At 41.3% G+C, this 26155-nt stretch overlaps 2 protein-coding genes and 1 long non-coding RNA gene across 5 annotated transcripts in view; all 3 read right to left on the bottom strand.

Annotated features, from left to right (window-relative positions):
* sntg2 (syntrophin, gamma 2) overlaps positions 1-26155 on the bottom strand; it is a 117174-nt gene that overhangs the window by 8498 nt on the left and 82521 nt on the right. For all 3 annotated transcript variants that reach the window (XM_061795316.1, XM_061795315.1, XM_061795317.1), the window contains 3 exons: positions 19329-19445; positions 15993-16064; positions 9868-10077 (listed from right to left, as the gene is read on the bottom strand). In XM_061795316.1, the coding sequence (XP_061651300.1) occupies positions 9868-10077; positions 15993-16064; positions 19329-19445 (399 nt within the window). The remainder of the gene's footprint in view (positions 1-9867; positions 10078-15992; positions 16065-19328; positions 19446-26155) is intronic.
* LOC133487967 (uncharacterized) lies at positions 22787-23154 on the bottom strand. The gene is made up of 2 exons (XR_009791513.1): positions 23015-23154; positions 22787-22935 (listed from the first exon to the last, which is right to left on the bottom strand). It is a non-coding gene; the product is annotated as an uncharacterized LOC133487967 (long non-coding RNA).
* Positions 23158-25710, bottom strand: LOC133487966 (uncharacterized). The gene is made up of 5 exons (XM_061795318.1): positions 25540-25710; positions 24228-25439; positions 23879-24070; positions 23641-23792; positions 23158-23549 (listed from the first exon to the last, which is right to left on the bottom strand). The coding sequence occupies exons 3-5, from the start codon at positions 24039-24041 to the stop codon at positions 23202-23204; spliced, it is 663 nt and encodes a 220-aa protein (XP_061651302.1). The 5' UTR covers positions 24042-24070; positions 24228-25439; positions 25540-25710; the 3' UTR covers positions 23158-23201.

Here is a 26155-nt window from a genome sequence, read left to right as displayed (position 1 = left end):
GGCTTCCTCCTACCGTCCTGCTGGTAAGCTGACTTCCATCCATCCATTTTCTTTACCGCTTATCCTCACTAGGGTCGCGGGCTGCTTGAGCCTATCCCAGCTATCTTCGGGCGGGAGGCAGGGTACACCCTGAACCAGTCGCCAGCCAATCGCAGGGCAGGAAACCTGACTTGTGTGCTATTTATGATTATGGTCCACAATAAGCATTTAATTTTAAAGTTGAGCCTCCTAATGTGATTTTTACACCGTATAAGCTATTACCCCCTCAGTATGTTTGATTCCTTTTTGCACCTCTATTTGGCACGGCCACAGCATCTGCGAGCTGAGAGGGGGCCCTTATTATTCAAGTTTTGAAGCCTGATTTTATATCCTGCACTGAGCATTTTTTTTTTATTCATTCACATTTGGCAGACTTGTTAACATTACTCTTCTCTGTGGTGTGTCAAATTTACATGCCATTTTTTGGGCCTGTTTAGTGCCGCTTTATGTATGGTATGATTTTAGTGGTTTGCCCACTTTGACATTAAGTTAGGCTGTATGTGGCCCCTGAACTACAATGAGTTTGACACCCCTGTTCTACGGTCTTCATCTGACCTACTATGCATGTTTGTTGACTGTGGGAAACCAGAATAAACATTCCTGAACGCAGGTAGAAGATTTGAACTCTACGCAAAAAGGTTTGAGCTGAGATTAAAACCCACAACCAGTTGGCTGTAAATTGACGTGATACAGTAACTACTTGTCACAGCACGCTGCCGTGAATAAAACACCAAGCACAATAGGGACATTATTCAAGACCATACAGGTATAATTGTTTGTTCTTTAAGAGATAATAATCGGAACACTTTCTTTTACTATTTTACATCAAGAAGGTTAAATTCACCTTTCTATTCACATTAGTTTCAACATTTTACTTGATGAGACTCCCCTGAAATTCATACCGAAAGCTTCAGTCAAGCCTTAATAATTAAAAACTGAAAGATCATATTAATTTGACACACAAATTACATGTGTAAGATACTATATGACAAAAACAAGGAACATATTTTAAAATTATAGTTTATTTTTTTTATTGTATGTTTAATGCGCAAAAAGTGTTTTCCCTTCTTCAGTGAGATAAATATTGTGATGAATCGTACATGGTGTTATGAAAATGTCTCCTGTAGTTACTAATCATGAACTGTATTCTTGTTTTTATGCTTACTTACTTAAAAATTCACGTATAAAAGGGATTCTTCAGGTCCCAAGATTTTCAGATTAATCATTGGTGCAACATTGATACTTGCTGATGCAATGCTTGCCAATGAATTTAATTAATCCCCAAGCTGACTCAGAAAGATCTGTTCTGTTACAAACTAAATATCTTCTGACATGTGTCACTGCGTTGCACTCAACAGACGTGCCTCACAGCACTGCCTTTTCACGCTTCAATTTCTTTGGCCTCCAATGGGTGGAAGAAGGGTACAATTATAAAAGGCACTGCTAGCCGACTGTAGGAGAGAATGAACGGAGATGTATCATACAGTGGATATAAGAAGTCTACACACCCCTGTTCAAATGCCAGGTTCTATGATATAAAAAAACAATAGACCACAACTATTCAATTCAAAACTTTTTCCACCATTATTGTGACCTATTACCTGAACAACTCAATTTAAAGCTTTTGGTGAAGGGAAGTAAAAAAAAATAAACTGAGATAATATGGTTGCACAACTGTGTGCACACCCTCTTGTAACTGGAGATGTGGCTGTTTTCAGAATTGACCGACCGCATTCACTTTCAAAAAAGGGTGTCAGCAAAATTGCCACCATTTTTTAAGTGCCTCTGATTAACCCTAAATACAGTTCAGCTGTTGTACATTAGTAGGCTCTTCCATATATTTTTTGCTTTCCTATCATGCCTTAATGTTTTGTGTTAATATTGACTAGTATTTGGAATTGTTCATAATTCCCTCCACCTTGGCTAAGGTACGTCCAGTTCTTGGTAATGTCATTGTTGTGTCATATTTTCTACACTTGATGATGACTGTCTTTAGTCACAGTGTTGCATGGTATATTTAATGCATTGGAAATTGTTTTGTCCCCTTCTCCTGACTGATACTTTTGAACAATGAGATCGCTCTGATGCTGTAGAAGCTCTCCACAGAGCATGACTTATGCTGTAAGATATTATTTCATAAATGTCAGCCTATTAGAACATTCATTCATTCATTCATCTTCCGTACCGCTTATCCTCACTAGGGTAGCGGGGGTGCTGAGCCTATCCCAGCTGACTCTGGGCAAGAGACGGGGTACACCCTGAACCCTCCAATTCTAAAGTCTTCACACTGGCTTCAAGTCAGCTTTAGAATTTCTGCTACTGGTCTATAAATCACTAAACGGTTTAGGTCCTGAATACATGAATGAAATGCTAATGGAATATAAACCCAGTAGGGCTCTGAGATAGACAGACTCAGACATCTGTTCTGAATCTCCTGAAACTGTGGTTCATCTTTTTTGGCACTCTTTTTTTTACCCTTCTGTAAAGACTTTTTGGTGCAACCTTTGTGTTTTTGTGACAAATTCATGAAAGCATTATTTCAAGCAAGAATGTACTTTTTAGGTTTTCCTGTGCGAAAGTCTAATCCGATGTACGTGAGTAATCTGCTTATAATAATGGCAAAATGTCATTTACATAAAAGTAAGTTTGTAGGAAGGAAGTCATGCTTTATTACATCAGCGACGAGTTCAAGCATTTAATTTTTTCAATCAGATATTCTTTGAAACAAAAGACAATATCTAAATGTACATGGAGTGCATATAATTTTTATTTTCATTCCCCTAGTATAAATTCTTCATGTTTGTAAGAACAGTAAATTATTTTTCTTTAAAATTTTAAGTGTTAAAGTGCAACCAAACTCATATCCGTGTTGTGCTTCTAAATAGAGTGGAACCTCGATAAAACGGACCCCAATATAATGAATATCGGATAAAATAGACTGTCAGGACTGAACAATGTGTCCAAAAATACTTTCCATTTGTCACTTTAACTGCCGTTGATGAAGTCTGTTAGTTCCAGAATTGGCCGCTGTTGTTTACTGGCGCTGTGGAGCAATGCAGGCAGAGAATGGGGCTGATGTATTTCCGGGTCACAGATATGCAGAAAAATAGATTAAATTCAAAGAGCCTACGGAGCCTACGTGGCGACAATGTTGAATGTGGGGCATTGAAGTGGCGGTCATGTCATGATGGTCCATTGCCTATTGTACATAGACTCGCAGTGCAGAGAGAAGACGCGGCATTGTTAACTCTGAGGAATACAAACACAAGTCTCTGAAGTCTGGAACATGCTATTTTTGGAACAGTAACACTTTTTCTTTTTTGTCAAGCTGTTCGCCTTTGGCAACGGATTTGGAACTCGGAAGCACACAAATTCCTCCAAAAGCGGCTCGCCTATGATGAGTACTGTACGTCAACAATGACCAAGCACACCAGCGTGGTAAGTTTGAATAAAATGTGAAACTTTCAAACATTTTCAACCTCTTTCTATATTTATTGACAATAACTTTGCACTGTACTGGGCATTTTAGGCCATGAAAAAATCTACAAAACAATAATTTTGTCTTGTACAATAATATGGGTGCATATAGTCTCAAAACAAAAAAAGTCCTTCAATGTAATGGACAATCGGCTATATCCGACGACCAACAACAACCGCCCCCCCACCCTCCACCCACGTCTCCCCACCCCTATTATGAGTCAGTTATATTGAGGTTCCACTGTGCATTCAATATTTTTAAAGATAAGTGCTGAAAACGTGCAAGGACTGAGGATAATATAGAACTGACTTATTGACTCTTTTTCTTCATCTCTTTTGGCCAGATTTTTTGGGCAGGGCTAAAAACAAGCTCCGTGACATCAGCGGGCTGGGGCGCATACCATTGGTACATTCTAGCATGAGGCCCTCCCCCACTATATAAACACCAAGCACCTTGATTCTATGCAGTGGCCATTCGGCGGAATCGTCACTTCCTCATTCATTACCTCGACCTACCAACGACCAATTACTACCAACACAGCATGCAATTGGCCATAAAACTATGCCCACAACTCGAAAAAACACATCTTCTCTGAAGTGTAATTTGTTTTGTGTTATTTGAGCCATAGTGTCTCTGCCGTCAGGCCCCACACGCATTGCGTTGCGGAGCAGCAGTGAACCGGATGGAATTTGCCGCCCCTTCCCAGTGGTTTGAGAAGCCGCTGGAGGTCAGACGCAACGGCGTTGGAGCCGTCAGCCACACGTTTCGTGGGGCGAGAAGGAGGAGGAGGGGGGGAATAAATATCGGGCTGTGGCCGCCTAAGGCTGAACCTTGGCGACCACAGCAGTGCATGCACCATGGTCCCCCTGCCTGGACTTTTTTCCCACTTTTTTTCCTCTCCTCCTCCATGCGACACGTCACGGCTGACGACTATGCTGTCGATTAACAGCCTGCTGAATTTCAACAGAGACAAAGAGGTGGCTGCCCCGGAATGTCCCTCTGGGGCCTATGAGAGCGTGTGCAATTGCTACGAATTCTTCACCCCCAATTTGGAGAAGTGAAAGGAGGCACGTCTTTGATTGACAGCTAAAAGTTCCGGGGAGGCGGGATTTTAAGAGCGAGAGATTTTTTATCCTTTCATTTATTTTCCGGCTTTTAACAAGACTCTTTTCTATGACATGTCAAATTTGCAAGACATGTTTTGGTCTGTTTGGTTGCACTTTAAATAAAGTTGTTAAAAATTGTTTTTAATAAAGTTGTTTTAAAAAAGGCTTTTCATCCAACATCAGTGTTTGAGCGCACAAATATGCTCCTGGAAGAATCGGCAAAAATTCCCATACACTCATTCCTAAAACCTTGTTGAAAGCCTTCCCACAAGAGATGAAGCTGTTATAGCTGCAAAGTGTAGACCAACATCATATTAAACCATATGGATTTAGAATGGGATATCACTTCAAATCATATGTGAGTCACGGCAGGTGAGCGAATACTTTTGGAAGCAAAGTGTATAATGGAAAATCCTGGTAAATCAGTATGGTAAATACTGTGCAGTCATTTCTTCAATTTTACAATGAGGAGCTTCTATGAAAGCTGTTTGTGCTAAAGATGACTGCTTACAAGTGAAAATGTACTCTTTAAAACATCATTTTGTACTTAAGAGGCAATTTAATGGCTCAATGAAGTGAACACTCATTCTTCAATTTAGTCTAACTAAATAAAAAACAATAAAAACAAAGTGATGCCCAACTTTCAAACTTAAATACTTAAATGCAATTAACTAATAGACAGACCACCCATTTGTTTTAAATTACCGGTTCTACCAATGAATTAAAAAAAAACATTGTTTAATTAAATTAAATTTAATTAATTTAATCTGGGGCACTGCTTTTTCTTCCCACAAAATTCTCAGGCTGAAAAACCATTCCATATTAAGTGCTGAAAAGGAAAGACAAATTTGTAGCCTTCATGCTGTTTAGTCAGCAATGAAAGTATGCCGTTTTGCAGCAGATGGTCTGAACCCTCATCCGTCCATCATTCCACTCGGGTTAAATTTCATGACAAAAAGGTTCTATTTAAGAGGAGGAAAGGTCTTCTTCATGCTTTAAACAACCAACTTGCCAACAATGTGCAAAAAATTTATGATAGTGTAGGCGGGTGAATTGCTGTTGGATTTGAGTGTAAAAACTTGGATTTGGGCTTCTAGTTATTACATTTTGCATGCTATTTTAACATTCATCTATTTTAGTCCTGTGTAAAGAATCCACTACTAGGGAGGTGTATGGAGTCGTTGTTGTTTTATTTTCTTTTGAAAGCGTAGATCTTTTCCTTTCAGTTTGTCCTGTTAGGGGTTGCCACAATGCATCATCCTTTTCCATGTTAGCCTGTCTTCTGCATCTTGCTCTCTAACACCAACTGCCCTCATATATTCCTTCATTCCATCTATCGACCTGCTCATAGGTGGTCTTCTACCTTTTTTTCCTGGTACCTCCATCCACACCATCCTTCTACCAATATACAATGGTGCCTCGAGATACGAGTGAGTTTTTATGAGTTTTTCGAGATATGAGCTGTCGATTGGCCGAGTGTTTGCTTTGACTCGCGAGCCCAAACTTGAAAAACAAGTGCTGTATGGCGGCAGAAGGCTCCACTCACTTGAGATAAAGCAGCAGTTTGTCTGATATCATTTGTAAATATTCTTCAAAAAAGAGGCTTCAAGCTGTGCACTGTCACTACGAGTTGGCGGTGGTCGAGGTAGTGTGCGAGAGAGAGTGAGAGAGAGAGAGAGAGAGAGAGCGAGAGAGAGCGAGAGACACACACACACACACACACGCACACACACACATCACATTTAAAGTTACAGGCAAGCAAATGAATTCTCAGCTTGTGTGTGCGTGTCTGACTTTTGGTTTGATTACGCTCTATAAAACCTGTTATTATCTTTACATTCTCTTCTCTTTTGTACAACCCCAATTCCAATGAAGCTGGGACATTGTGTCAAACATAAATAAAACCAGAATACAATGATATGCAACTCATGTTCAACCTATATTTCATTGAATACACTACAAAGACAAGATAGTTAATGTTCAAACTGATAAACGTTATTGAATCTGGAGAAATCACTACATGTAAGCAGCAAGGCAGAAAACCAACATTGAATGCCCGTGACCTTCGGTCCATCAGGCGGCACTGCGTCAAAAACCGACATCAATGTGTAAAGGATATCACCGCATGGGCTCAGGAACACCTCAGAAAACCAATGTCAGTAAATAGAGTTTGGCGCTACATCCGTAAGTGCAACTTGAAACTCTACTTGCAAAGCAAAAGCCATTTATCAACAACACCTAGAAACGCCGCCGGCTTCTCTGGGCCCGAGCTCATCTAAGATGGACTGATGCAAAGTGGAAAAGTGTTCTGTCGTCTGACGAGTCCACGTTTCAACCATCCGGACTGTTATGGACGCAAAGTTCAAAAGCCAGCATCTCTGATGGTATGGGGCTGTGTTAGTGCTAAAAACAATCAAGTTTATCAGTTTGAACATTAAATATCTTGTCTTTGTAGTATATTCAATTATATGTAGGTTTAACATGATTTGCAAATCATTGTATTCTGTTTTTATTTATATTTAACACAACGTCCCAATTTCATTGGAATTGCAGTTGTATGTATGTACGTATAAATGTATGTATCTATGTATCTATTATTTATGACTATATTTTACAGTATACCACTACTTAATTTTTTTTTTTTTTAAAACAAAAAAAATGCATTTTTGGCGGGGACTGGAACAGAATAACTGCATTTCCATTTATTTTAATGGGGAAATATGTTTTGAGATACAAGTGTTTCGAGATAACATCATGATCACGGAACGGATTAAACTCGTATCTCAAGACACCCCTGTTCTTACTCGCTCTCCTCTGGACTAGCGCTCTCTATCCTTGTCTCAAAAAGATCTAACCTTAGCTGCACTGAAAAAAAAAAATATAACAACACTATCACACGTTTATTCTTTTTTTTTTTTTTTAATTGTTTAAAAAAATGTTTGTGATTTAAATGTGCTTTTTCAAAAAAAAAAAAAAAACTTTATTTAAATTTATACCTTAGCACCGAACTGAAATATTTCATTTTGAGCAAAGGATTTTCTTTAATTGAATGGGATTTGCGCATGCATTGCGGACTTGGACGGAAGGAGCGACGTTGATCAGAAAAATGTATAAACTTTGCATTTTGGTATGTTACAGTTGTAAAGTCATTTATGTTTTTAAACATGTATCTGTCCTTGACTGGATGTCATTTTCAGCGCTTGAATCCGACGCATTGTTGTTGTTGTTATTGTCGCATTGTAAGCGCTAGCCTGCTGGGTATGGGAGGAGCTGCTGCTTAAATATATGTATTTATCAGATAACAGTAAGACGCCCTAAAAAAGTTGCTAAATAACAAAGGTAAAAGCCTGTCCCATGTGTGAAGCTTGTAAAAGTGTATAAATGTGTATGAGCACTGAACCTTGCTGCCGTGCTTTAAAAGTAAACCAAGCTAAGTTAGCAAGAGCTAATGTTTGGGCTAACACTGGTAATGCTTCTTCCAACATTTACAAGAACTAAAAACTTTCAGGTTAAACTTTCAGCATACACTACATGAATCATTTACATTGAATCATTGCTAAAATATAAAATGTGACTGATTACTTTTTTTTAAAATTATGAAGCGTTTATTTTTTTCAGTGTGTCCCTCCGATGAGCTTGTCTCTAATCCTATCCAACCTGGTCACTCCTAAAGAGAAACTCAACATCTTCATCTCCGCCAATTCCACCTCTGCGTCCGGTTGTCTCTATGGCATAGATCTGTGGTCCCCAACCCCCAGTCCGTGAGGCATTTGTTACCGGGCCACATAGAAAGAATGACCAATTTATATCATTTCCGCTGTATAGCATTTCGCATGTCAAATTTGAAAATTGACCGGATCATCTCCGCCGCAACAGCTGTGCATCTCAATTGACACGTCAAGACTGCACAGAACGCTTCTGTTTCCACCCCCAGCCAATTCGCTAACGGCAGCCAAGCTCAAAGAACCATCCATCCATCCATTTTCTGTACCGCGTATCCTTACTAGGGTCGCGGGCGTGCTGGAGCCTATCCCAGTTATCCTCGGGCGAGAGGCGGAGTACACCCTGAACTGGTCGCCAACCAATCGCAGGCTCAAAAAAAACAATAATTTCATAAACTGATTCAGATCATTACGTGCACTCAAAAGAACAAATCTTTCGAAACATTCGTGAACAAAACAGCACTAGACTGCATCTCGGTCACGTGACACGTTACTAAAAAGAAGTCCGTAAACTAGCGAAAATTAGTAAAAAACAAACGTCTTGGGAGAGTTTCTTTTCGAAAGGAAAAAGGACACCTGAGGAGCCAGAAGATAAGATTTAAATAGAAAATATCAGGAGTCCTACTTAAAATACGGGTTTATCGCCTCAGGTAACTCTCACACAACGAGTCCGCTCTGCATTACAAGCTAGCCAACGGCACGTGGAGACCAAGCACCCTGGACTAAAAGATAAGCCATTGGTGTTTTTTTGAAAGAAAAACAGATCAACTGAATACCCTGCTACCATTTCAAACGTCCTATCTTTGTGAAGCAAGCTTTTCTACAGTGACAGTAACGAAGACAAAATTATGGAGCAGCCCAGGGCTCACACTGATTCTGTGTTATGGTGAGTTGTTGTATTTAACATTCGTTTTTAAGTCGGTTGTGTTCATTTATTTTTGCTGTATGTATATATGTATATATATACTGTATATATGCCACATATATGTGCCACACCTTGACAGCCGGTCCGTGAGAAAACGTTACCTACTACTACTCTACTACTAAACCAGTCTGCGCTGCAAAAAAGTTGGGGGACACTGCCATAGATCATGGCTGCCCTCTCCAGTCGCTTATAAACCTTGATTGGAAATATTGGAACTTATACTATACAATAACATGAGTCTTCAACAATCTTTTATCACACATTTTGGTTGCAAATTGGCCAAACTATGGGTGTTTATGCCACTAAATCTAACGTCTGTTTCCCCGGGCGCTTCAGCTGCCCCCTGCTCCAGTGTGTTCCACTAATGTCTATGTGTTCACTGTGATGGGTTAAATGCAGAGAACAAATTTCGTGTGCATGCATGTATGCATGTTCATGACAATAAAAGATGATTCTTCTTCTTCTTCTTCTTCTAAAAGCAAGGCTGTGCTGTTGACAGTGAAGTGGGAATTGTGGTAGTTATTTAACATTTAAATCCATTATTTAAAGTGTGCTTCACGGGCCCCCTTGATTGAAAGAAGTAGTTAAAATACTCACTCGTATTCGCTGCACTTCGAAGAAGACAGCTCTTTGGAAGGACTTCTCCCAGACAGCCAGGTCAGAGGCCAGTTCTACTCTGAAGGTGTGGCTCTGTCCATGGCCAATGAGAATGCTGAAGCACAGAGACTCATTGTCGTGCTGCCTAATTGAATGCTCCAGACCCAAGTAGAACTTTGCCTGAAGCCAGCAGTCCTCTGTCACCCACAGCTGGAAACAAAAAAAAAATAAAATCTTTCAGTTTTGGGTAAATGTATGATTTTAAACACTGCTAAAAACATAATGGGAGCCTCTCAGTTGAACAGTATACTGGTTGACCAAATTTTATTTGATTTTGTAGAAAACTATCTATCTGACTAGCTAACATCATACAGAACTCCAGATCAACAGAAGCCTTTGTGTATTTTAAGAGAATTTAGTTAAGTCAGCATCTAAAAGATTAACTGATATTTTGGTCTTAAAGAAACTGAGGCAAAATGGAATGTGGCTGTATTTTTGAAAATAAAAAAAATAAAAACATATTTGATGACATCTAAGGTTAATGTACAAATATTTAGTAGTACAGTGGAACATCGATATAACTGACTAATAGGGGCGGGGGTCATCTGTTTTCGCCGACTGTCTGTTACATTGAAGTTTTCGTTTTTGCATAAACACCCATATTACTGTACAGAACAAAATTATTGTTTTGTAGGTTTTTTTCTTGGCCTAAAATGCCCAGTACAGTACAATGTTATTGTAAATAAAAAGAAAAAAGCTTGAAAATGTGAGAAAAGTTTTTAATTTTATCCAAACTTACCACACCGCGGTGCTTGGTCATGGTGACATTGTTGACATACAATACTCATCATAGGCAAGTATCTTCCATGAGCCGCGAGGAATTAGCAGGCGTGACGAATGGCTTCACAAAAAAAAATTTACTCTACCAAAAATAGCATGTTCCAGAAACCAGAGACTTGTGTTTTGTATTACGGAGCATTAACACCAGCACAATGTCTCTCTCTCTCTTTCTCTCTCTGCGCAGCGCTCTATGCACAATAGACAATACATACGACCATCATCAGCATGGCTGACACATCAATACGCCACATTCAACATGGCAGCCACGTAGGCACGGAAGGCACGTTTTATGGAGTTTGATCTAGTCATATGTACCGTATATCTGTGACCCGGAAACACGTCAGTCCCATTCTCTGCCTCCATTTCGCCACAGCACCAATAAACAACAGTGGCCTATTCTGGAACTAACAGACTTTGTCAACACCAAATTAAGTGACAAATGCAAACCATTTTTGGACACATTGTTCGGTCCCAACGGTCCGTTTTATCCGATATTCGTTACATTAGGGTCTGTTATATCGAAGTTCCACTGTAATAGTATTTTTAAGTCTGGGCAACTAGTGCACCCTAAAGAAATTGAACAAAACATAGCCAATCAAAGCAACTTAGTCAAATGCCCCTACCTACAGTACAGTCCTTTCCACGACAATGAAAGAAAAAGGTGTTACTTAATCTGGTGGTGTTTGACTTTAGTAAGTTTAAATATATCAGGGGTGGGACTTTAACGTATTAATTACGATTAATTCACGACAAACATTCATTCATTCATTCATCTTCCGTTCTGTTTATCTTCACTTGGGTCATGGGCGTGCTGGAGGCTATCCCAGCTATCTTCGGGCGAGAGGCGGTGTACGCCCCGGACTGGTCGCCAGCCAATCACAGGGCACATATAAACAAACAGCCATTCACACTCACATTCACACCTATGGGCAATTTAGAGTCTTCAGTCAACCTACCACGCATGCTTTTGGAGGAATTGGATGAAACAGCATTGCTAGGCCTGATGGGAGGAAAATATCATGAATTTGTTTTTTTTTTTAAATACCTGACGGAAACCTTGATGAGCATGGTTTTGTGCAAATTGTGCAAGTTTTCATACTACCCAAGCACTTCAATCCTCTGACATGATTCAGCTTTTCACTCCTATTAAAACTAAGGCAATTTTGAGGTGACCTAGAACACCGTGGAGGAGCGCTATGATGGTAAAGACCTCTATATGAAACTGTAGGAAACCAGGACGTGAGTGAAGAAAAACTAAACTCCAAATTGACTATGACCTCTACAGACAAAGTCTTTGTAATTTTAACCAAGAGTTAGTCAGGGCTAGACAGCAGCACCTTTCTGAAATCATCAGTAAGAACTTCAACAATACACGCACTCTGTTTGCTGTGGTTGACAAGCTCACAAACCCCCCTCCAGAACTCCTCATAGCAGTTAAATGCAATGAATTTGCTTGTTATTTTAGTGAAAAAATACAATCCATCAGGTTAAAAATCAGTACATCCTTCCATCCATCCATTTTCTACCGCTTATCCGTGGTCAGGTCGCAGGGGCAGTAGCTTTAGCAAGGTCAGCCGAGAGACATAGTCTCTCCAGCGTGTCCAGGGTCGTCCCCGGGTCTCCTTCCAGTGGGACGTGCCCGGAACACATCACCAGGGAAGCGTCCGGGAGGCATCCAAATCAGATGCCCCAGCCACCTCCTCCTCTCAATGTGGAGGAGCAGCGGCTCTACTCTGAGCCCCTCCCAGATGACCGAGCTTCTCACCCTATCTCTAAGGGAGAGCCCGGATACCCTGCGGAGGAAACTAATTTCGGCAGCTTGTATCTGGGATCTCGTTCTTTCGGTCACGACCCACAGCTCGTGACCATAGGTGAGGGTAGGATCAGCACAAATCAGCAAAATGATAAAATGATAGAGCTGACCAAAAAAATTGAGAAAACGGTTCAGCAGTTGAAACCATCAACAAGATTTCTTGACTCAATACCATATGACTTTTTAAAACTGTTGTTTTGTCTGTGCTAGCTGATTTGCAGCAAATAATCAATTGCTTACTTCAGTTCAGGCAAGAATCCAGAAGCTCTTAAGCCTCTTCTAAATAATAGAATGCTGGATGCTTCCATGTCAGCAAACTATAGACCCATCTCAAATCTCCCCTTCATAGCCAAGATTCTCGAGAAAGTTATTTTTAATCAACTCAGAAATTTCCTGAACTTAAATGGACTTTTTGACAACTTTCAATCAGGTTTCCAACTCATCACAGTGCTGAATCAGCTCTTATGTTAAATGATAAGGTTGAATACTGACTCGGGAAAGGTGTCAATTCTGGTCTTGTTGGAATTCAATGCGGTTTTTGATACGGTAGATCATAACATACTGCTGAAGAGGTTGGAAACATGGGTAGGACTAAATGGAACCATCCTTAAATGGTTCAGGTCCTACCTGGAGGAAAGGAGCTATTTCGTAACCACTGGAAGTGTTCAAACTCATCGAATGGCAATGACGTATGGGGTCCTTCAAAGGTCAGTTTCAATTCTTACCTTAATGTTGACTATCATAGCTGTGCAGATGACATACAAATATATCTAGCAGTGTCTCCAGATGACTACAGTTCAAATGAAGTGTTGTGTCACTGTCTAAAACAGATAACTCGATGAGCCAAAACTTTCTTTAATTAGACCACAACAAAACTGAGATCTTTGTTTTGGGTAGGAAAGAGGATTGCTGCTACTAAATACCTGGAGTTACTCTCTTTGGTATGCTGATAGATTCTGAACTGACTTTCAACAGTCATATCAAATCAATAAAACATAAAACAGCCTTCTACCAGCTGAAGAACATCACATATCTAGAGCGAAGGCTTGCATGTGCCAAGCAGACCAGGAGAAGCTTACGCATGCTTTTTTTTCTCATGTAGACTTGACTATTGTATAGGGTTGGGTGTTGTTTGAATTTGAGCGATTCCGGTCCCATTTCAGGTTCCTTATTTCGATTCCGGTTCCAAACAATTCTCGATTCCGATTCTTTTAGGGGGGTGGGTCAAAAAAGTTTTCATCTTTAAAATAAAGGGTGTCCAAATTATGAAAATCCATTGTCTTAGCAGCCCGCAGCATAGACTGAAATGAACATTTGACTCGGCGTTCTTTATCACCAGTATCGATATCAAACGTATGAACTAAAAGGCTATGTGTGTGGAAATAACCCCAGTGACTTAATATTTATTAATTAATGTTTCAGCTAAAAGTTAAATATAGCGTTGTTAAAATCGTTATTTAGGACTGTTTTTTTCACGTCAAATGGTTTATATGTGCAAGTTTTAACCTTTTATTTTGAAGGATACGCCCCGCAACTCAACCTTTTGGCTGGAAAAGTAACTTCACATGGCACTGGTGATTTTTTTAAATTAATTAATTTTTTTAAATGGATCAAACCAAATGCTATAAAACATTGATTCCTTTCCTTACCCACCAATGATGCACAAGGTTAGTGTTTGTGATACTGTGAGACGTTTATGTGAATTTTGTCCCAATTCATTGTGATGTAAACTTGTTACGGTGAAGTTTTAGCTCAATGTTAAGCTTTTTTTTTCCTGTCATCTGCTCTTACATTGGTTTGAAGACTAAGATAAACCCTAAAACCCATCGGTGCAAAAGTGCAACAAACCATTTACCCTGTTAGCTGTTTCCATGTTGGCAGAGATGTATTTTATTGTTTCACTCACCCAATTGACTGAGAATTTACTTCACTGAAGCTCTGCGCAGTGTAGGCTGAGGCTCGGAGCGGGAGGGAGCACATCGGACTTCTACACATCGTGAAAGCTTCCTTTGCGCGTCCATCCATTTTCTGTACCGCTTATCCTCATTAGGGTCGCGAGCGTGCTGGAACCTAACCCAGCTACCTTTGGGCGATAGGCTGAACTGGCCACTCCTTTGCACGATATTATCTTATTCCAAGTGTTACACTGAGGCGACTGGTCATTAATTTTAACAAAGTTAAGACACACTTTTGTTCGCCGCCACAGTCGTTAGGCACAAGCATGTCTGTGCGCATTCTTCTTTATTGATTTTTGCCACTTCTTCTTTGGGGCCGGTGGGAACTGGGAAAAAAAAAAGTTTAAATTTGAAGGATTCTGGGAGAACCGGAATGTTAGTCCCAGTTTCAATCGGTTCTTGATTCTGAATGCCCAACCCTACGACTGTAATGGTCTTCTGACTGGACTCCCCCAAAAGCGCATTAAACAGCTGCAGCTAATTCAGATTGCGGCAGCATGGGATCTGACCAGAACAAAGAGGTCAGAACATGTTATTCCAACTCTAAAGTTTCTACACTGGCTTTATAACAAATTTTAAAGTTCTGCAATTGGTCTATAAATCACAAAATGGTTTAGGTCCTGAATACAGGAAAGAAATGCTAATGCCATATAAACCCAGTAGGGTCCTGAGATCGACAGACTCAGATCAAATAGTGGAGCCCAGAGTCCAAGGCAAAGATGGTGAAGTAGCATTTAGCTGTTATGCTGCACACAAATGGAATAAGTTGCCAACATAAGTGACGTCAGCCCAGTGTGAATGTTTTTAAGTCCAGGTTAAAATGTCTTTTTTTCTTGTGCTTTTTGGAGCATTTCCACTTTAAAATGATCTTTCTTGCACTGTATGCGGTTAGTAATGAGCTGTTTTTTCCCCCTTTGTTTTTAAATGCTTTCAATCATGTAACGCACATTGAGTTACGTTGTGTATGAAGCGGAGTATATGAATAAATTTGATTTGCTTTGCTTTTCAACTGCCACGCAGAAACCATTCAGTGCAACCAACATCATTGTCGTGTTTTGTTTCTAAATAGATGTAATATGTTTGAAGTGGGCGCCACGGTGGTCGACTGGTTAGAGCGTCTGCCTCACAGTTCTGAGGACCGGGGTTCAATCCCCGGCCCCGCCTGTGTGGAGTTTGCATGTTCTCCCCGTGCCTGCGTGGGTTTTCTCCGGGCACTCCGGTAGGTTAATTGACGACACTATATTGCCCATTGGTGTGAATGTGAGTGCAAATGGTCGTTTGTTCGTATGTGCCCTACGATTGGCTGGCAACCAGTTCAGGGTGTACCCCGCCCCTGCCCGATGATAGCTGGGATAGGCTCCAGCATGCCCGCGACCCTAGTGAGGAGAAGCAGCATTTTGACATACGATTAATCGAGATGAATTACAAAGCCTCTAATTAATTAGACTATTTGTTAATTGAGTCCCACCCCTGATATATATATATATTAAAACAACCTATTAAAATGCCATACGTACCTTGTGAACCTTGAAAAGCACCTCATAGAGGTTATATGTTGTTTCTGCTTGACCCCATTCAGCGGCACTGAGCTGAGAAAAAAATGTGCAACATTAGGACGTTACAGAAGCGTTTGTCATTTTTTAGCAACTTTTATTCATAAATTGTTGATAAATGTTACATAAAAATGTAAAAAAATAATAATCAATTTCAATTATTGTTAATTGGTAGAATAGTAAATAGCTTGATAACTTGCTTCTTCATGAACAAATTGGATATGGTTTGTACAGGTAGACCATTGCTGTAAATATTGTTCATAACTCTAGTATTTGAATGTAGTATACAATACGAAAAACAGCACATACAATATGAGAGTGAATACTGTAACAAGATTATATATAAAGTACCGTAATTTCTCCTGTATAGTGCCCATTTTTTACCCCAAAAAATTGTCAAGTGTCAAGTGCGCATTATATATAGGTATAGGGGCAAATGAAAAAGACTTTCAGATTTTATCAATGTATGCCGTCATCTAGAGGTTATGAAAAAGCTGTACACTTTCATTCCACTATGCCAGCGCCCCCTAGAGGTTATGAAAAAGTTGGACACTTTCATTCTAGTATGCCACCTCGGGGTTATGAAAAAAGTGTAGACTACACTTTCATTCCAACATGACGGGTACACATATATATGTACAATTGTACTCATAATTTTACATACCCAGGGAGAATTTGTGAAATATTGTTTATTATATATTTTAATAAGACTGATGACTGAACAACAAACATAATAAATGTCTATATGGTTATGTTTTGTTTAATGATAATGCTATTCTGAAATGCTTGAGAGTTTAAATTGAATACCATTAAAATAAAATTAAATGTGTTTCGCCTGGTCCTTCGTGTTTTCTTAAAAGAAGAATTCACATCTTACAAATCCTGCCTGGGTAATCAAACATATGAGCCCAACTGTGTGTTTTCTCAATTACGAAATAAAAGTAGCGCTGTGAATTTCAAAATAAGAGCAAGTAAATAAAAAGTAAGTATTGTGTGTTCAATGAGGTGTTTAACTTCAGAATAATTCCTTGAAAAAACTAACAAAAATCCAGATAATACTTCATGTTTTGATCATATGGGGAGAAGCAAAACCATGCATTGTAAAAATGCATTATACATAGGTAGAAGGGTTTTCCAGAATTTTAAGGTCAACTTCGGGGGTCCGCATTATATATGGGTGCGCATTATACACGAGAAATTACGGTAAAATATATTTTTACTTTAAAGTGATTAATCACATTAAAATATAATAATTCAAACACTGTGTTTCTTTTAATAATTGACCTGGAGTGACCTAGCTCTGGCTACTGTGATATTACTCCAGGTAAAAAAAAAGTCAACCTCTTTCATGCAATGCAATCTCTTAAAAACACTTAACATTTAGAAGTCCTGTACAGTCATATTGTAATACTGTATACTCTCAAAAACAAGATCTGATTTGCTTCCTTGCATTGAGTGCTGTAGGATATTCCATCCATCCATCCATTTTCTGAGCCGCTTTTCCTCACTAGGGTCGCGGGCGTGCTGGAGCCTATCCCAGCTATCATCGGGCAGGAGGCGCGGTACACCCTGAACTGGTTGCCAGCCAATCGCAGGCCACATATTAACAAACAATCATTCGCACTCACATTCACACCTACGGGCAACTTAGAGTCTGCAAGTAACCTACCATGCATGATTTTGGGATGTGGGAGGAAACCGGAGTACCCAGAGAAAACCCACGCAGGCAGGGAGAGAACATGCAAACTCCACACAGGCGAGGCCGGATTTGAACCCGGGTCCTCAGAATTGTGAGGCAGATGTGCTAACCAGTATTCCACCATGCCGCCGCTGTTTGATATACTTAATGAATTCAATTGGAAACATTTTCACTTACATTTGCACGTAAATGTAGTGTAATGGAAATGGAAACATTTCGAGCAGACCATTAATACTGAAGTGAGTAAGAGGTTCCATTCTATCTTTACAATTACTGGCTGTCAGTTGAGAATTATTTTTATCCAGTATCTCTACCGCTGTTCAGTGTCACATTATTTCATTTTTATTATTATTTTACAATTATTTCTTTTTTTTATTATCTTTTTTTATACTTCCTCATCCCAAACATTTACTGTGGAATGGAAAGTGTTATAAAACAGTAAATATTTTTTTTCACCTTTTATTATACAGATAGAATTTTTATGGCAAAATATAAATAATGATGAATTGTAATGATGAAACATTGTTCCTTTTATTGACAAAATGTGACCTGCAAGTCCGAATGTTATTACGCACAAAAAACAACACGGGAACAACAAAGATTATAGACTAGGTTCAAGTTTGAATTACGGAAAAATAAAGGTCGTTGGAACTGATTGTCAGAACAAACACCAACTCACAAAGTATCACCAACCTCCTCCAAACCAACAAACCAAAGTTAGACATGAAAGTGTCCCAACGTTCCTGCCTTGAACTTAAATGTGAAAAAGTCAGTAACAGGTACACACAACAAAGACACAACAAAATAATTTCTCTAAAGAAACTGAAGATCTAATGTGACCGCAGACAGAACTGAGGAAGAGCTGTCAGGGTATGAGAATAATGATAAATTTAACAAGAAATCAACAATAAGAATACTACTATGGCACTCGAGTGTCGAGTACAGTACAGTAACAGTACAGTACATGGATCAAACCTGTTTCGACAGCATTTAACTATTCTGGCCATACACGCATTGTGGGTCATCATGTTTACTGTGGAGCTACGCCACCAGTCAAGCACCACAGCGGGGCCAATCACATATCACTAAGCAGCCGTACAAAATCACACTTGTCTTTCTTTCCATTTTGTTGGTTTTAAAAGCCACATTTCCACCAAGTGATACACAGCACTTTGGTTCACTACAGTTAACATTAATCTGTTTTGTTTTTGAGCCATACTGAATGTAGGGTACTTTTGTTTTCCCTTGTAATACAGATGCTGCCACTATTTGAAACTTCAACAAACACAAACAAATAAAGTAGCTACTTTACCATATTATTGTAACTACTAGCCCAGGGAGTGGGTGATGAAAAGTGTGATGGGACATGTTGGATTTTTTTGTGACCCTTTACAAATTTTGAAAATGAAGATGCCCCCCAAAAATTAAAAAAATGCATAACTTACAAAATATGAATTGCTAGTTGGAAATGCGGCTAAACATTTCAGATCTCATGAAGGACTTTGGGTACAGTATGAACACACAACCATGCAGTTCAACTAAATGGAATTTACTGATAATTAAGTTTTTATCAAAACGTAACATTATTAAACATTGATTACCGGTGGACGTCTGAAGATGTGAAAATATTGTCCTCTCAGGGCCAGGAACTGGAAAGTTGTTTTTCGAGAAGCAGCCCCGTCTTCTGATCTTTTACAAGCCCAGCCCATGTGAACAATCTGTAAATGAAGAGAATAACAATCCACTCGTTTACTCAACTTCAGAGTATAAGACATTTAATTGAGAGGCCTTCATTTACACAATTGATTGTGATATTGTAAAGCACACAGCTACTGATTTTTTCATGGATAATTGTTACTTCTACTATGTTTAGGCACCTGCACACATAGACCCCAAGTGGTGACCCCCATTAACATGAATTTGAATATAACTGATAAATTCTGAACACACATCCCCATTTACAAGCGTGTGTGTGCACTTGTGCAACCATGTTATTGCAGTTATTTATTTTTGTCTTGTACAGGTTATAGGTTAACTAATAGTGGAAAAACGTTTTAAACGTTTTAAAATGTTATCTTGGTCTCATTTTTGTATACTACAAAAACTTGACCATGTTATTGCAGTTATTTATTTTTGTCTTGTATAGGTTATAGGTTAACCAATAGTGGGAAAACGTTTTAAACGTTTTAAAATGTTATCTTGGTCTCATTTTTTAATACTACAAAAACTTGACCAGGGATGAATAGATGTTTTATATCTACTCTACCTTCCCTTCACCTCTGTTGTTAATAGCTGTTTTGTTGACTGGGGATAGTGTGAATCATTTTGGCGATGGGTGCCTTTTTTGGATTGAGTACCTCCCCCCAAAAATGTCTGTGCATGTGCCTATGTTAGGGTTGAAATAGAATGTGTAAGTGCCTCAGGATTTTCTATTCGGGTGTTCATTTATCTTGGTTCCTAGCAATAGTGCATCACTGTTAGAGACGCAGATCCTATAGTATGTCAAATAAACGTTACAATTGCTCAACCTGAGTACATGGTTACTACACATTTTAGACTTCAGAATTTCATACTTTTTCCAGACCCAAATTTCCAGATTTCTCAGTTAATCCCTTATTGTACAAAAGAAGGGCATTAACCCGCTTAGACCAGGGTCACTTGCCAACGAAAATAATTAATGAAAGTTTAGGTCCTGAAAGTTTTGTAGTCAAAATTGAAAGTTTTACTCAAACAATTTCTTTTCCCTAGTAACGTCTGAGGTCTTGACTATGAAGAGTCATTCCAATCCCATAACTTTCTCAGTGAATGTAAATGCTATGTAGTATTCCAGCAAACAGATTTTATAGTTTGAAAATTTTAAATAACAACCATAGTTATGACGATAAAATCCATCCATCCATCCATTTTCTGTACCGCTTATCCTCACTAGGGTCACGGGCGTGCTGGAGCCTATCCCAGCTATCTTCGGGCGAGAGCCGGGGTACACCCTGAACTGGTCGCCAGCCAATCGCAGGGCACATATATACAAACAATCATTCGCACTCACATTCACACCTACAGGCAATTTAAAGTATTCAATTAACCTAACATGCATGTTTTTGGGATGTGGGAGGAAACCGGAATGCCAGGAGAAAACCCACGCAGGGACGGGGAGAACATGCAAACTGAACAAAAGTAGGGCCGGGATTTGAACCCGTCCTCAGAACTGTGAGGCAGATGTGCTAACCAGTAGTCCACCGTGCCACCATCAATTAAAATCAGTTTGTATTATTACTAGGGATGGAACTGTTTTTGAAAACCGTCAAAGTTTGGTTCTACTGTTTCGGTTCGGTTCGAATTTGTTCCCTTCGTTCATAACAGCCGCGACTTTTTTTTTGCGGTTCTCATTTACCAATGAGGCGACAGTGTTATGCCACTACACAGTATCATGTTAGCCAAGATGGCGGCGCAGACACGTAATCTGTATCATATCCTCCAGCGATGTAGCAGACAATCATATTGCATCACCACAGATCTTAAGTTGGTGAGAACAAATACAGACCCGGGAGAAGCAATAAGCTTACGGTGGTACTTCCAGGTCTTTATCTCCCCAACGTAAGATCTCTGGTTCCTCGACATAATACATTTTCTTAAGAGTCAACGTACACCGAACCGAAAACCGTTACCACAAAAATGAGATACGAACCAAACCGTGGATATTGTGAGTCAGTAGGCCAAACTCCCAGGACATAACTGCAGACAGACAATACAAATGGTAACAAAAGAGCCATGAACAACCTCCAAAGAAATCAAAGGTGCACTCCAAGGTCAAGGGACATGGGTATCAGATGGCAGCGTCGTTGTTTGAGCCAAAGTGGACTTCATGGAAGATGACCTAGGAGGGCACCACTGTTGAAAATGAAACTTGAGACTGGAATTTCTGGGAGAATGTCCTATGGACAGACAAGACAAAACTGGAACCTTTGTGCAAGGCACATGTGCTCTATATTCACAGAAGCAAAAATGAAGAAAAGAAACACTGTCCTTACTGTGAAACATGGAGGAGGCTCTGGGACAGTGTGTCTTGAAACTATGTCGGGTACAATGAAATCTCAGGACTATCAAGGTATTCTAGAGAGAAATGTGTTGTCCAGTGTCGGAAAGCTTGGTCTTAGTCGCAGGTCATGGGTCTCGCAACAGGATAATGACCCAAAACACAGCTACGGATGCCAAAGAATGGCTAAGAGCAAACAAGACACTGGACTATTCTGAAGGGGCCTTCTATGAACCCTGATTTAAATCCTATTAAACCTCTGTGGAAGGAACTGAAACATGATGTCTGGAGAAAGCACCCTTAAAACCTGAGACAGCTGGAGACAATTTGCTCATGAAGAGTGGAACAAAACACCTACTGAGAGGTGCAAAGGTCTTCTTGAAAGTTACAAAAGTCATTTGATTGCAGTGATTGCCACACACGCCTGTGCAACAAAATATATAGTTAAGGGTATCGTTTTTGTCCAGGCGTGTTTCATGAGTTTGTTTTATTCAATATTTCTGTTGAACCACAATTCAAAAGCAATCAGATTTTCATTGGTTAATTTTTATTACATTTTTATTTATTATTACTTTGTCAGGCGGCACGGTGAATGACTGGTTAGCACATCTGCCTCACAGTTCTGAGGAGCGTGGTTCAAATTGCCTGTGTGGAGTTTGCATGTTCGACCGGCGTACATGTGTACAGGTGTACTGTTGTACCCCGCCTCCCGCCCGAAAATAGCTGGGATAGGCTCCAGCATGCCCATGACCCTAGTGAGGATAAGCGGTACAGAAAATGGATGGTTGGATCGATTACGTTGTCAGAGTCAGGTTGTCAGGTTTTTCTTTAATTAACTCATAAGCTCTCAGGTTGGCAAAGCTGTACTCTCGGTCCGTCTTTGCTGACTGTACTGCGGCTGAAAAATTATTCAAAACAACAGTGGTGAACTATTCAGTTCGTGTTTGTCAGTTTTTGTGCCAGGAAATGTCTCAGTGTTGTCACGTGTGGGGAGTAGCTGGACCCAAGAGCAGGCGGAGGCTGATGTAAAATGATGAACAGTTTATTGAGGAAAGGTTATGGAGGTGGTCCTGGATGTGTTGGCAGGCAGCGGCGTGGACAGGTGGCAGGCAGTGAACACAACAGGCGGCTGGCTTGGTGGCAGGAATGACGTGGGTCAGGAACACAGGGGAGCACTGGGAACGAGGAGACACAAGAGTTAACAAGGGAAGCGAGGAACAGTATAGCTTACTTGACATAAGTGGGCCGTGGTACCGCAAGGAGAGGCTGCAATACTTAGGCGAGGATTTCCGGGAACAGGCAGGCTTATATACACCGGTGGTGATGAGGCTGATTGAAGACAGTTGCTGAAAACAGAGAGGGCTTGGGGGAGAGAGGACATAAAGCGCCCTCCCGGCTCCAATAATGGAACTGCAGGGCAGTATATGACAGTACCTCCCCTTCAACGGACGCCTCCCGGCGTCCTGCCAGGCTTTCCCGGGTGAGCCGCGTAGAAGTCGTCCAAAATAGTAGGATCGAGAATGAGCTTCCGGGAAATCCAAGAACGCTCCTCCGGCCCGTACCCTTCCCAGTCGACAAGGTACTGGAACCCCCTCCCCCTAGGCCTCACGTCAAGGATGCGCAACATCGTGAAGGCCGGATGGTCATCAATAACCCTGTGGGGTGGAGGGGGTTTGGCCAGCGGGTTTAGGGCGCAGGTGGAGACAGGCTTCAGCAAAGAGACGTGCAATGTGGGATTAATTTTCACAGACTGTGGAAGCTTCAATTGGACGGAAGTGGGATTGATGATCTTGGTAATGGGGAAGGAAACGCGGAGTGAGTTTCCGGAACTCTGTCTGAAGCGGGAGGTCGTGAGAAGAAAGCCAGACAGATTGGCCCACCTTGTATTCGGGCGTCGGGGAGCGATGACGGTACACGAGCTGTTTATTGCGTGCGGCGGATCGGGTCAACGCCGCTCTGACATCTTTCCACACTGCCTGGATTCTCCGGAGATGATCCTTGACGGCGGGGACTGCCACTGCCTGCTTCTGTTCTTTGAATAATGCGGGTTGGTAACCATAGCAAGCCATGAATGGGGACATACCGGTAGAGGAACTGGTGAGTGAGTTGTGGGCGTACTCAATCCATGGGAGGAATGAGCTCCAGGAGGAGGGGTTGCCTGCGGCAACACAACGGACGGCAGATTCAAGGGACTGGTTTGCCCGGTCCGTCTGCCCGTTGGTCTGCGGATGATATCCTGACGACAAGCTGGCTGCTGCGCCCACCGCTTTACAGAATTCATTCCATACCAGGGATGAGAACTGAGGACCTCTGTCAGAGACAATATCGATGGGAATACACAAATGGAATAAGTTGCCAACATAAAGACATACTGGACAAGGAGGTTAGCAGTATCGAAGGCGGATGGTAGGGGTACGTAATGGACGGATTTGGAAAAGCGATCAACAATAGTGAGAATGATAGTTACCTTCAGAAGGAGGTAGACCGGTAACAAAGTCCAGAGCGATCTGGGACCAAGCTAGGGATAGGCAATGGACACAGCAGCCCAGCTGGGGGCAGGTGTGAAGACTTCCCTTGGGCACAGACGGAGCAGGCTTGGACGAACTCCCGGGTGTCTTGAATAAGGCTGGGCCACCAGAAATGCTGCTGGATGAACTGTATGGTGCGGGTGATGCCAGGATGACAGGTGAGTTTGGAGTTGTGAGCCCACTGAAGAACGTCAGAGCGTGCGGAATCGGGTACAAACAGGCGGTTTGGAGGCCCGGTCTTGGGATCCGGGTGAGTCATTTGGGCCTCCTGAACCACCTGTTCGATCTGCCAAGTGGCTGCTCCAACGAAGCACGAGGAAGGAAGGATGGGTTCCGGTTCATCAGGCCTGGAGGGGGGTGAGTAAAGTCGTGACAGGGCATCTGGTTTGCTGTTTTTGGAGCCAGGACAGGAGGAGAGACTGAAATTAAACCTGCTCAAGAAGAGAGCCCAGCAAGCTTGTCGAGGGTTAAGGCCTTTGGCGGAGGAGAGATTCGTGTGGTCTGTCCAAATGATGAACGGTAGTTCAGTCCCCTTCAGCCAGTGCCTCCACTCTTCCAAGGCCCATACAATGGCCAGTAGCTCTCGGTTGCCGACGTCGTAGTTCCTCTCGGCAGGAGACAGACGACGGGAAAAAAAGGCACAGGGGTGAAGTTTCTGGGTCGTGGGGTCCCGCTGCGAGAGGCAGCCCCTGCCCCCGTGTCTGAGACGTCAACCTCGACCACGAATTGGAGGGAGGGGTCAGGGTGGCGAAAAATGGGCGCACTGGTGAACAAGGTCTTGAGTTGACTAAATGCTTGGGATACTGCCGGGGTCCACTGAAAGGGGGAGCTGGTGGATGTGAGGCTAGTGAGGGGAATTGCGACCTTGCTGTAATTACGGATGAATCGACGGTAGAAATTGGCGAATCCAAGGAAACGTTGCAGTACTTTGCGGGTGGTGGGAGTGGGCCAGTTCACAACGGCTTGGATGTTGGTAGGGTCGGGTTGTAGTTGTCCTTTAGAGATAACATAGCCAGGGAAGTGTACGGAGGAGAGGTGGAATTCACATTTTTCAGATTTAACATACAGGCGGTTTTCGAGGAGGCGTTGGAGGACTTGGCGTACATGACGGTGATGTTCTTCAAGGGAGCAGGAGAAAATGAGTATGTCATCTAAATACACAAAAACAAAACGGTTCAGCATATCACGCAGGACGTCATTAATGAAGGTCTGGAAGACAGCGGGGGCATTAGTCAATCCAAACGGCATGACCTGGCATTCGAAGTGTCCGAGAGGGGTGTTAAAAGCGGTTTTCCATTCACCCCCTCTCGGATACGGATGAGGTGGTAGGCGTTCCGTAGATCCAACTTGGTGAATATCCGGGCGTCGCAGAGGGGTTCAAACGAGGGGTCGATGAGGGGAAGCGGAGATTTATTTTTGACGGTGATCTCATTGAGACCCCAGTTGTCGATACATGGGCGACGAGTGGTGTCTTTCTTTTCAACAAAAAAGAAGCCAGAGAGTCATACATATATACATATATACATATATATATATATATATATATATATATATATACATATATATATACATATATATATATATATATATATATATATAGTATAAGTACAGCTATCGCTAGGAGAGGCTGCAATACTTGGACGAGGATTTCCAGAAACAGGCAGGCTTATATAAACCGGTGGTGATGAGGCTGATTCAAGACAGGTGCTGAAAAAAAGAGAGGGGAGGGGGGAGAGAGAGGACACACAGCGCCCTCCCGGCTCTAATAATGGAACTGGACGGCAGTATATGACATCTGTGCCGCTTCTGTCTATTCATTTTTCCCTCAATTCCTCAGGAGCATCGCAGTCATCAAAGGTGTTGTCAT

Source organism: Phyllopteryx taeniolatus, chromosome 13 (genome assembly GCF_024500385.1).
Source record: "Phyllopteryx taeniolatus isolate TA_2022b chromosome 13, UOR_Ptae_1.2, whole genome shotgun sequence".
In the NCBI taxonomy this organism is placed as follows: Eukaryota; Metazoa; Chordata; class Actinopteri; order Syngnathiformes; family Syngnathidae; genus Phyllopteryx; species Phyllopteryx taeniolatus.
Note: the sequence above shows the minus strand (reverse complement) of the source record. Positions and strands in the feature narration are given on the sequence as shown.

Excerpts from the sequence above, each read along its gene's own strand:
- LOC133487966 (XM_061795318.1), bottom strand. The coding sequence starts at position 24,041 with ATGAATTCTGTAAAGCGGTGGGCGCAGCAGCCAGCTTGTCGTCAGGAT. Across the intron at positions 23,793-23,878 it reads TCATTCCTCCCATGGATTGA|AACAGAAGCAGGCAGTGGCA; the intron begins GTACGCCCACAA and ends CATTATTCAAAG. Across the intron at positions 23,550-23,640 it reads CCCCGACGCCCGAATACAAG|ATCATCAATCCCACTTCCGT; the intron begins GTGGGCCAATCT and ends CCCATTACCAAG.